Source organism: Berghia stephanieae, chromosome 5, assembly GCF_034508935.2.
Source record: "Berghia stephanieae isolate SIO BIC M18660-M18661 chromosome 5, UCSD_Bste_1.3, whole genome shotgun sequence".
Lineage (NCBI taxonomy): Eukaryota > Metazoa > Mollusca > Gastropoda > Nudibranchia > Aeolidiidae > Berghia > Berghia stephanieae.
Window position 1 is genome coordinate 84,585,357 of NC_088364.1, and position 13,325 is coordinate 84,598,681.

General features: G+C 33.3%; 1 protein-coding gene across 19 annotated transcripts in view; it reads right to left on the reverse strand.

Moving 5' to 3' along the window:
• LOC144973753 (RNA binding protein fox-1 homolog 2-like) overlaps nt 1-13,325 on the reverse strand; it is a 199,149-nt gene that overhangs the window by 5,846 nt on the left and 179,978 nt on the right. For all 19 annotated transcript variants that reach the window (XM_078916620.1, XM_078916611.1, XM_078916608.1 and 16 more), the window contains 6 exons: nt 8,606-8,698; nt 6,183-6,243; nt 4,147-4,321; nt 3,758-3,809; nt 2,009-2,127; nt 284-350 (listed from right to left, as the gene is read on the reverse strand). In XM_078916620.1, coding sequence (XP_078772746.1) covers nt 284-350; nt 2,009-2,127; nt 3,758-3,809; nt 4,147-4,321; nt 6,183-6,243; nt 8,606-8,698 — 567 coding nt within the window. The remainder of the gene's footprint in view (nt 1-283; nt 351-2,008; nt 2,128-3,757; nt 3,810-4,146; nt 4,322-6,182; nt 6,244-8,605; nt 8,699-13,325) is intronic.

Consider the following 13,325-nt stretch of genomic DNA (forward strand, 5'->3'; position numbering starts at 1 on the left):
TGACAGTGAATATGATTCTGATTTAAATAAGAAAGAGTTTTATGTGTAAATGTAACTGGACGAAAATAGTGCTTTGAACTTTACAGAAAATATTAATAAACTTTGCTAAAGAACTATGAATACTTTTGTGACATAAGATAATTATTGTGTTGTTTAAATAAACATCTTTAACAGTTGTTGAGCTTAACCCCACCCCCCCAAAAAAAAAATAAAAAATCCCTTGGTTTCAAGAGAGTTAATGTAAGAGTCACTGCAATAATTTCTTTAAAAATACCCAACTCACTCCATAACCGGCAACAGGCCCGATCCCATGTCCAATGTAAGTTTCAGCAGCAATATCTCTACCATAGCTGAAATAAATTTTAAAAATTAAATATTCAGAGGCAAGGTCTTTAATAAGAAATATCTTTTTTTTAAAACAAATATGAAGTGATTAAATATCTCAAATAAATCATCATAAATTCATGTTTAAAAAATCTTTAAAAGTGAATAACAACATTAAAATTAATATTTATTTTTTTTTTGTTTGTTTATTGCTTTAGGTCTCTTCCAACACAAATGAGGTTATATGAGAGACCGCTGAAACAAAAAAAAAACAAGCAATCTAACAAAAATAGTACAAATGTAAATCAAAATCATAACCTAAAGATATAAGCTAAATTATAAATAACCAAGAACAAACAGGCAGAAGATTTACAGAAAAAAAAATATCCCCTGTCAAAATACAACCACAAACCAAAGAAGCAGGATAGGCAGTAAAGAGAAGAAGAAACGACATCACTATCGGATCGTACACCCATGCGAACATCATAGGTATATGATTCAAGGGTGATGCTCCCATCCAACCACCCGCAAAAAATTAATATTTAGGTAAGCTACAAAAAACGCATCACCTTTGAACACACATTAGCAAGCTTCACTTCTTTCCAATACTTTGGTTTAGCTCATGCAAAAGCGTACAATTGTATTATACACAAATGTGATCGTTGCATTGCTATTTGTGTTTTCGTGTACTTTGAAACAATTCAGTCCTCAAGTTATGAGATGTACGGTGACATACCAGTAAATCAATTATCGGTGATTCAAAATCAATTATCGGTGATTCATCAATGTAATTCGAGAATATAATAAAATAAAATGGGAATAACATGGTTGTGAGTTGTGACACTTAGATCCACATTAACTGCTCTTGTGAATGAAAGAGTATAATTTGAACATATTATCTAGCTGGAGTAAAATATCAAAATAGGAGAGGGAAGTTCACTCATTGAAAACCCAATACAGCAAGATACTTCTCCTCTCCCCCTGCCCAAATTCATAAAATATAAAATTACAACGGCACTTCTAATTAATGTCTTAACACTCGATTCTGTTCTGTGCGGCTATGTGGTCTAGAGGTATGACACTCGGTTTCGGATCGGAAGGTCCTGGGTTCGAGCCTCGCTTGGTGCATAGTTGAGTCCCTGGAAAAGGCTCTTTACTCACATTCTCTCACCGTACTCAGGTGTAAAATGAGTACCTGGCCGTTAACAACGTTGTCTCTGTCCGGAAAAATTGTAATATCGTCTAACAGGCGTCGTGTCTCGTTCTACATGTTACGTGTTGCTGTTGGTCAGGAACCCCTTGTAAAGCGCTTTGAGCACGTTTAATGGATATTGCGCTATATAAAAAAGCTCAAGATTCCGTTCTGTACACTGAAGTGACATGTTCTTTCAAAAGCAATTGCCATCAATAGTTGTGGCGCTGAACAGAACATCAAATGTAAAATAAAATCCAGACATTCATTCTAATCATGAACCATCATAAGGAGGACATATCATTCAAAATCTGAAACTAACGAACTCCTCAAATAAAAATCTGAGTTCCAGATCCTTGGATCTTTTTTCAAGTTCCAATTAACAAAACACACACTGTCAAATGTTGCTTTAAATGATTAAATGTGAAGTAAAAACAAATCCTATGTTAAAATGTTACTTATAAAACAACATGGCCAAATACTATTCATTACCCAGCAGCAGCAGCTGTATATGTAACGGGGGTGGCGACGGCAGCAGCAGGGATGGCGTATCTGGCTGTAGCAGCAGCAGGGTAACTGCCAGCTGTTGCGTATGGCTGGCTTGTTACCAGCTGTTAAATGTGACAAAATAGAATAGTATATATACTCTCTATATATTATATTGTGAGGCATTTTAGGGAAATGATCCTCAACTTTTGAGATATGGTAAATTAAAGAAGTTTTAGATGAAAATTGGGATTTCCCGATAATATCAAAGTATGTTCATTTCTGCATGCTTTCACAACATTTTAAAATAAAATTTGCACTTTATACATCTAAACTTTTGTTTCCCCCGATAGCATGTATCACTTTGAAATGACATTAAGTAAAATTTAAACTTTACAGTTTGTCAAAATAAAATAGGCAAAACTCAACCAACTTTAAACATTATTTTCATGTAATAAATGGCAAAATAAAGAAAATTATCTACTTTACACTATACCAATAATTCAATTTCAATAAAATGCGACAAGTGGACATTTCCCGAGAGCACCTAAAATCTGTGGATAACTGTGGATAACCATATAAAATGACCAACTTCCTGAGTGCTCAGATAATTTTTTTCTATGCTATTTAACCACCTGAATGTAACCAATCAATTACTGACAGCAATCAAAATATTGTTATAAACTGACCTTTGAACTTGTCAAATTTTATGAAAAATAATAGAATCTTAATCATCATATGGATGATTTTTTGTTTTACAAGTTTGTACAATAATCTTTTCCAATATCTTTTGTGTATCTATCACATCTCAAGACCAGAATTTCACCCTTGAATGCAATGAGTTTTAAGTGACGTGTGATGAATTTAGAACTTAATCACTTTCAACTTTACCAAATCTGTATAGAGACCAAATTGCTGAATAAGCCAACCACCGGAAGGCAACATACTTGTCCAATAATAAAGTTAAAATAAAATACTTGGGATTCTGGTAATGCCTGGTCTTATGTATCTAATATAAAATAAGATAAACAAATAAACGTGCATTGACAAACACTGAAATCTTTTGTTCACAAATTTAATAAAATGAGCTTGCATTGACATTGAATCTCTTATGTTAAAAAAATATTACATTACCACCCACCAAAATGATCTCAATTGACTTTAAGTAAGCTTTAAAACTTGCCATTCATCGAGTCCATGAAAGTAAATTAATTGATTTTGAAGGGATTTTACGATGAGGGTCATGATAGCTCAGTTGGTAGAGCACTTGTTTCACATGCAAAGGGACCGAGGTTGATAGCGGGTGAAGTCAAGTTTTTTTCCCCCAACCCCTGTCCCCCTAGCAGTAAATGGGTAGCTGGGTTTGTTAGATCTGGTAGAAAGTTCTTTGTGATAACACAAGTGTCCTATCCATCCGAAGGGTAGCAAGCAATGGCTATTATCTGTTTCACGCTATAGAAACTGGGATAAACTCTTAAAGCTCTGAAGGTCCAATGGATTTTACGACTCTTGCAACATTTGCAAACCAGATTTGACCTAGGAAACATCAAATATAGAGTGAGACAAGGGGGACTAGCTCTAACAGGGAATAGAAGATTTAGAGAGAAACCAATCCTTGTACGAGACGAGTTTTAGGCCACCTAAATATTCCAACTAAACGGAAGCACTATATAATTTCTAGGGGACACAAATTAAAGATGTATTCAAGAGTTGATCAATTTCACTTGAACCCTAACAGTATTTCTAGATACATACCTGATATCTTGCAGTGGGGTCATAGGCAATAAACGGATCTTGATAAAGGCCTCTGCAAGGACAAAAAAACAACAACAACAACAATAAAATTGTCAGTTTACCATTAGCCAGAACTCGACTCAAGACAATGCTTTATTTTAACCTGTACAACCACAGCATAAATACAAAATATTTCCGGAAAATAAAAACAATACAGCTGAAATTCAAACAAATTTACAACAACAAAAAAAATCTCCTCATGAAATAACACTAACTCAAAAATACTGATAAGTTTGTAATTTTCTTTCTGAGAAAAGGTAACTAAAAGCTCATTTTCAAGCCTTTATATCTGAAAACCTTGCGACGACCAACATTAACAAGGCGAAAAGAAAATTTTAATGTCAACTTACGCAGCAGCAGCATAGGGAATAGCTGTGGGTGCAGCAGCAAGCGGCGTTGGATGTCTCAGACCTGCTGCGGCAGCGGCTGCAGTGTACACACCACCCAATCCTCTGGCAGCCACAGCTGCTGCTGCTCTGCCTCTTGTCAATGCCACGCCTCTTAGAGCTGCAGCTGTAGCAGAATCTAAATATAGCAATCAGGAAATGGTAAAGTTTGAAGTGTAAGTGATTTTTTTTTAAAAAATCAACAACACATGAAAAGCAATGCAAAGGGGTTAGGTTAGGATTACTAGATAAAAAAAAAATACATGAAGGGATATTGGAAATTGTTTGTCACACACTGCATTCATCCATTCCTTCAACTTCCATTCTGTTAAGCATGGCTTCCGATTAACTATCTTCCCACAAATGGAGATTAAATCATTCTTCGTACTGTTTCCACTCCAAACACAAGGACAGTTCCTTTGGTTATTTGGCCTATTACAATTGCTACGTCTTTTATATCATATTCATTGAAGTTGGACAAAATATTCAAAGATTACAAACCCATGTGAGATTTGAGTGCAAACTTGCTAAGAAATTCAATGCAATTGTTAATGCACATGATATTAATAGTATCATCATCATCATCAGGATCATCTCAATTTCATAGGTAGTTCACAGGGCAGGAAAAAAAGATACCAGGAAAAGCAAAGCTTAGGTGTTTCTTTCATTAATTTTACAAATCTCATTTCAGGTAATCATGTAAAAGAGATGTAGACGAGTAGTCTAATTCATACATCAAACATTGGGCACCATAGAGAAACATGCTGTCAATTCGAGCCATGATGAATTGGTGTCATCATTTCTAAATCATTTCTGACCAGTTAATCGTTTTCAAATCCCTTCATTCAACAATTTCTCTGGACAAGGAAAATACACAATATGCATCATCTGCCAAGCCTAGTAGTAATGGAAAAAAAGACCATAACCAAAATGCAGTGAATGAATAGTAAATATGAGATGAAGGCTATACATGGGAAGAATGAGGCATACCTTTTGATGAAATTTATAACTAATGCATGTGTTTTACTGACTGATAAATTACCTGAACCATTGCTTTCTTTCTAAATAACTATCCTTATGAAAAACCATTAACCCCACGTTTAATGGGCACGAATGCTTGACTCATAAAATAATTCATCATAAACAAGCAACAAAATAAATAATGAATAAACATATCTAAATAATCATAAATAAATATATGATAAATAAATATAACAATAAAAAAAAAAGTGAAATGAGAAAAAAATATTATATCAACTTTGCAAAATATGGATAAAAAATTCTGACATTGCCCAATAAAACTGAGAATAATAAAATAATAAAACACTGGTCCCCGTCCAAGGCAAAAACAGAAAACTTTATTTATTTTACACCTAAATTGACTCAACATTACGAAAATAGGAACTGCGTCTGAAGCCAGAATATCACCCCCCCCCCCCTCCTAATAATGCATGAACAGGCTCCTTTTTCCCAATTCAGTACCCCCCCCCCCCCAATCAACACAATCATCTGTCTAAGCTAAATCCATCGGAAGGTTCTTTGCAAAAGACAAGCATCCTATCAAAAGGTAGCAAGCAACTGTTACTGAGTTTCTCAAAATAAAATTGGCTATATAGGCCTCATGTTCTCATGGAATGACTATTTTTTAGGAATTGGTCAGGTAACCTCCTATAATATTAACCTTCATAATAAAAAATAACAACAACAAAAAAAAACCTCTAAAAAACCACGCCAAATATTGCATCAACAATTACAGGACAAGTATCAACAACAAACTCTACATGTAACACATTTATATGAAAACAATCACTCACTGTCTTCAGTGATGTAAAGTGCAAAAATTCAGGTAATAACAAAATAAAAAAACAACACGAAAATAACTTTTACCGTATTTCTAAAATGCTGATGAAAATAGCAGCTATTTATAATGAATGGATGAGATCGTTTAAAAACAAAAAAATGATTGAATAGGTGGATAGATCAACGGATGGATATCTTACCAGCAGGGATTGTGGGTGCAGTCACCTTTTTGGTCATGATCCGTGCAGTAGCATTGTTAACCTAGTACAGAATCAGGGTTTGGGTCAGATCAAATGCCAGACAAAATGCAGGCATGCAATGAAGTCTTTTGTTTAAAATAAATCTTTATTCATTTCCATGATTTAAAATTTCAAAAATCTTGGCCAAATGCACCCTCCCCCCCCCCCTCTCCCTTCTTTTTTTTAAATTTTTTGTTTGTACTGGTATCTTCTAAAATTTAAATTTGTTAAAATGATTTGTTTTTTTTTTTTCAAGGAATCAACTCCTGAAGAAAAAAAAATTGGTTTAGAACCCTTTACCAAAAATATGACTTGGTTTCAGTAAACGGACGGTACGTTTAATTCTCTTCCTGAAATCTACCACAAAAGACTTCATGGCATCGGTATTATTTTCAATTGCATAAAACAGAAACAAATGCAAATTTATCTGGCCAGTTTTAGTCTGTTATGAACTGTGATCGGTTTTAAAAAAAGACCTTTCTCAGACAGGTTGCCGCTTGCTTGAGAAGATGGGTTGGGGGGAGGACATAAGAGAGATCAACCAATGTCAAATTTTGTTGAGATAAATGCCAATGATAAATTAAATAAATACAAAGGACCTATCACCACCCACAGAAAGAATCAGTTAGTAGGAAGTTCACAAAATTGCATCTTGCTCATCATAATTTTGAAGGTGTTAAGCACAAATGAAAACCAGCGTCATGAAAGCCCTACCAAGAGAAAAGAGAACATGGTAAAAGACGAGTAAAAAAAACCAAAACAAACCCAGTGTCATGAGGAAAACACAATGAAGGATTTGACAAAACAAACTTACTATGACAAAAGGGGCTATTGAATGAATACTTCTCAATGAATAAAAACCAATGTGAACTATCTAAAACATAGGGGGAAAAATGATGTAAAACAGAAAACAAAATAGCCTAGACAATGAAATATGCATCAGAACATCCTTTATAATCAAATCTCTCAGAGCTTGACTGGTGAATCAAGATAATGTGATAGATGAAAGAAATATGCTTTCAACTCAACAAAGGACTATGTATTAATCGTTTTGTTTCTTTTATCCAGCTAAGTGCTGTAAAATTACGATATTTTTCCAAATAGATTGATCACTGATATTTATATTGGAGTGTTCATAACAGACTAAAGGTGACATTCTTGAAATAATAGAAAGCTTATTTAAAATTCACACACGACACATATTAATTCTTAATTTTAAAAAAAAAACGAATGGGGAAACTATCATCACCAAAACAATGGTAACTACAATTTGAAAAAAAAAAAAAAAGTTAGAATTGTCTTATCAAAAATTTCTTCTACAATATTATACCATTCAATGAAAATTGTTAACGTATAACAAATTCAAGAATAACATAAATGTCACTTCTGGCCCATATGCAAATGTGTATCCAAAAATACTATATGCTTGTTTCAATATTTGTATGGATCAGGTGGGAAATCAATATTAAAAATCACGGATTACATTTTGTTCCAAAGGAAATTCAGAAATATTTATAATTGATGCCAAATAAACGAAGCAGATGATGCATTTTTGAATACATTTGCAGCTAGTTGATTGCTTTGTGAAAAAAAGGAAAACAGTATTTATTTAACTTATTAAATGGGTACAATTAAGTTTTTTAACTGCAAAATTACAGCATAAAGAAATGCCATTAAAGATAATATAAATGAACCATAATAGTATATGACATGTATAATGCACAAATATCTACGAAGAAGAAACAACTGATATATTGCCTTGCGTGCAAATCAGAGCGACTGGGATTTTTGGGGCTTTGCACATTGAAATGCACAACAAAACATACTTGATACACACTTAAGATATCCGAATTCGGCAATTGTTCTCCTCTGTCTGAGCATGGTAGAAGTAATGGAAAAAGAAAATCCCATTATGTTGTTTCAATTATATTCCGAATATACACAAAGTTAAGAGGTATAATAAAACAAGTGATGGGCGCTACTAAACATGACAAAATGAGTGTGAACTGTTTCATTTGGATAAAATGAAACAAATTTTAAAACTTGTGACAATAAACCTCTTGAAAAATTAAAAAAAAAAAGAAATTGGTAACAAACACAAAAAAGTAAAGAATTGTCTTGAAACTAAGGGCAAAATTAAAAGGAATTTCAAGTTGAAAACATCTAAAGAATCTGAACCATTTTCCACTCATTTTCCCCTTCTTTGGATTTGAGCACAACATCGAATGTTGAGAATCACCAAATGAACTGAAGTGATTGTCTAACAAAATTATTAAAAAAAAAAAAAAATTAACAGGCATTTCTCCATACTGCAACACATATAGGTATACTTAGCATTGGTTTCAGTTGTGCTACCACAAAAATGTAAAGAATCATGCAGGCACCTCAATTTTTCGTCCCTCAACCACAGTGCCGTTCAATTTCTCACGTGCTCTGTCAGCATCACTGCTATTTGCGAAAGTTACGAAACCGAATCCCTGCATGCACAAGGAAAACAAGGAGCATGCATTAAACGTGCAATGAACATGAAAATGATCATTATGGACAAAATATGAACATTGGGGAATGGGACTGCAATTTGTAATCTTAAAAATAAAAATGAAATGATGGAGCGTGAGTAAAATTAACTTCCAACTTGTTACATGAGGTATTTTAAATGAAAAGGTTAAGTGTTTGTTGGCATTTGTATCAAGATTATGGCATGAATGTAAGAGTGATGACGATGTTGATATGATGACTATTGAAATTGGTGGATCTAAATGAGTTTGATTTTTTTTTTATTCCTAAAAGCATGTATCATGAAATTTGATGATGGTTTCTTTTTATGATGGATGAAAACCTGTATGTGTGTGCAATGTTCAGGCAGGGTTAAAAAACAACATGCACAATTTAAATAACAATAATAATTCAAGATGTTAATTTTACTCGTCATGACTAAAAAGCTGCGTTTTGGTTGTTAAACATTGTCAAACTTGCAGAAATAAGAGTAAGGGAAACAAACAACATGCTTACTGAAGTAAGCCACATGCTGCGATGACATTAGCACCGCTGTATGTTGTATTCCCTCATAAGTTCAAGTTTTATTCCAGTTTTGTCTTTATGTGTCTCATTTGACTTCTCCTGTCATATGTAGCAAGGCTCTATCAATCTTATTCCAGTGTTCAATGGCATCTAGTTAACTTGGTGCAAGTTTTCACAAAAGTTCATGAGACTGGATTGCCTTTCACCTCTCATAGCACGCACGATTTAGTATTCAGATTCCAGTACTGTGCAATCAGGTTGCTCCTTTCTTTCTCTTTTATCAGCAGGTCGAAGATCAAAATCCCCAAATCTCCAAGTCCAAATTCTAGTTCCAGCGATTTTGATATTTAATAATATCATATCAGACTACAATTACTCATATTATACAAGTGCATTCAATTCACACAACACACAGTCAGTCATTTGTTAATACAAGACCAAACAAAAGCCAATTATTTTGTGCACACGAGGTTCTGCTAGTAGTAGTAGCACACTAGATGATTAATAATAACTGGACTTGACAAACACTGTATTATTATCATTATTATTATCTGTAATGATGGTACACTTATGATGATACTCGCCATGCAGTAGGCCACTTACACGACTTGTACTACACACTGGTTTGAGGTAATGAATTAGATCTGTCTACACCATCTACTCAGGATGTATGTCCACAGTAGCACGCAGTAGTAGTAGAGTCAGATGTAGAGTAGTAAGCTGACAGGAAGTGGCCAGACCTAGCATTGCAATTCATGTCATTCCAAACACAACCGTAAACATTCTTTTAACAATAACGTTTGTTTTTGTTTTTTTTTTTGTTTTTTTAATGTTGATCATTGGACACATAAAACAAAGACAAGTCAGGCAGCAAACACAGAGAATTCAAATGCTGACAATTACGATTTCTCAAGGTCAATAACACAAATAACTGACAATCCATGTGGAGAGAAAAAAAAAAGAATAATGACTCTTTCTGAATGGTGCAACATTTCCTCACTATAATAAAATGTCTGAAACTTTACAGCAAAAAAAAAAAAAGGTAAATTTTGACCTTTTCAATATTCAAATGACACAAATTAATTACACTAAAATTTCATTTTGTGTGATATAACCCAATCAAAAATAGAATGCCCAAATTAGAAATAAAATTGTTACGAGTTTTCAGCCAAACAAGCATTTAGGTGAAGTGAAAGTAATTAAGAAAAAAAAAAAGGAAAAGAAATAGATGAGACAAATTAATAAAAGAAAGGCAGTATAAGAAGTCCACCTAATCAAAACCAAAGTTTGTAGAAAGAAGACAAATCAAAAACGATCTCTCTTGGATAACTGGTCAACTAGGATCAATAAAAGAACTGTATGTAACCAAAACAAAGCCAAAGTGGAGAAGCCGGATCGATTAAAAACAAACAACAACTATGTATGAACGATAAATTAATACATTTAATGCCCCAATTACAAATCAGGGTAAAGAAAAGTAGAGAGCACCGTACATCAGTAGCTCTAAGTGAACTGCTATGTACAAATATTAATCCCTTTTCATCTCTATCATGGTTTGAATTTTTGGTTTCTTGATATCAAAATTAGGAACATGCCTCTTACAGGAATATCGGACAACAAAATATTACAAAATCTATCACATCACTTTCACAAAGAGCACAAACGCAAATCTTTAAACAGGGACTATTACTATTTCAAAAGAGTAAAATGTCCTGCATTATATTCTTCCGGCCCTCTCTAATTTGTGGTCATGAGATTTTATCTCCTGATAATGCTCTTTCAAATATTGTTCATTAAAGCTGAAGATAACTTTGTACTGAAAAGGAAATGACAAAGGTACAAATGTCTGAAACTTAATCAAACCATAGATATTTTGTTGACATTTAATACTTCTACGATCACCTTTTCTAACAAGGCAATTCTGGTAAATGACAAATGACATTTGATGGGCAATTCGATCATAGGGATACATAAAACATTATAACTCGAGTACTTCAAGGACTACAATGGAGAATTATTGGACCATATTCTTCACACATGCAACCTGCTGTCTCAAAGCGGTATCGTGTAATTTCAGGATGAACTAGAAGCTGGAAATTGAACTTACAGTAAAAAAAAGGGAAACATGGTTAATTTATATTCTTTATAGTAGGGAATGAATAGACCTCATTCCATGACAAAGGACCCAAAGTTTGTAATTTTTATAATTTTAATTATAAATTCACTTTTCACGGTTTGATCCATCCCAACAAAATAGTCTATTGAGACAATGCAAGGTAGAAAAAGAAAAATAGCCTCAGATGGAAACCAAAGCATCCCAAGTTAAATTTACTCCCAATGAAGTCAAAATTCAGAAAGAAAGTCAAGTAAAATAAGTGGAGTAACATAATTGGCTAACTCATCTAACAAGAAATTGTGAAATGAGGAACATGTTTACCACACAACATAAAAAAAACTTGTATGGAACCTATATTGAATTTGGCATACGACAGAAAACTTATGAGAAAGGAACCAAGAAGTTGGTACATATATAAAATCATTTTGTTGACTACTACTGAATGAAGGTAGTTCTTCCCAGAGAGGATAAAAAGTAAACCTTCCAACTCACACCATTCACAAAGATTTCAACTATAAAGTGACACTCCAATTTTAAATTGATTTTATCAAAATGCATGATGCAGGGAAACAAATTAGACACACATTGAAAAATCATAGCGTAAAGAAACAGTCATAATTATTTTTTTATTTCTCTAAAATTAACTAGCAGCCATTTTAGTGAGTTAATCTCTTATTCTCATACATCATTCATTAGGACACACAATCGTCATAGGTCTTTCCGAATGCTTTGTTAATTGATTAAAAACACACTGTGTTATAACAATGGTTTGGATGTGTGATGTGTCTGTAGATTTTGTATGAATGATGGATGGTTGTGAATGACCTTATAGTGAAATGAGTAGGGCACAATCCAATGCAGATCTTATACCAATTTAACATCTTTTCTTTTGGAAATCATTTCCGAAAGACACAACACAAGTGGACTATTTATGCAAGTTGTTCATAATCCCATTCAAATGCTTTTGAAAATCGAATATTGCCATATTGTAAAACTGTTGCATTGCTTGATGGTCATAAACCAAGCCACAATTAAAAATCCAAGTATCAGAAGGAAACAGTGCAAGCCTACCCAAGAGGAAACTGAAGCTATGCCCCATTACAATTATTTTGATAACTTGATACAAAATAATACAATAAGAGCATTCATTAATTTTGCTGTTATAAACATGTCACACACTAACTGTTCCACCATTTTATTGGTCGTGATGTAATCAATTATTCTTTAGTTATATTTATCAAACATGGTTTTCTTGGATGAGATCTGTACTGCATTGAGATCAAAGACTAACAATTTACGATGATACTTCTAATGATTAATAATCTACGATGAAATGAAACAATATATTTTTAACCTGCACTTAAAATCATCTAAATATATACAGTGGAATCCGTGAAATGTCAACTTCTGCCAAAACTAAACACCTCTTGTTTGTACCAAATTTTACTGGGTTTTTTTTTTTTTTAATCTAAGTGCATTCCATTGATAGTGGGTAAAGCGAACCTTGCTTAGTTAAACATTTATATTGGCTTTAACAAGATTCCACTGTATATATCAACATTTCGAATTAAGTTTACATTATCGTCAAGTCCATACTGCCATCAGTTGTTCATAACAATTTACATGAGGGTAATCTTTCAAGAGGTGGAATTTACTCATAAAATAAAACAAAATTACACTTTAGGTAGCAGATGAATTGTGCTTTGTAGAGGCAATAAAAATATGGCCGTAAAAGAATTCATAAAACTTTGAACAAATCCAAAGAAAAGATTCCACTACCCAAATGATGCCAGCATGGGGCAGAGGGAAGGCTTGTCATAATCAATAGTACTTGCATTACAATAGATTTGAAATGGTAATGATGATGGTGATGATGGTGATGATGATGATGATGATGATGATGATGATGATGATGATGATGATAGTGCCTATGACAAAGATCATAATAAAACAAAAACATGAGATTA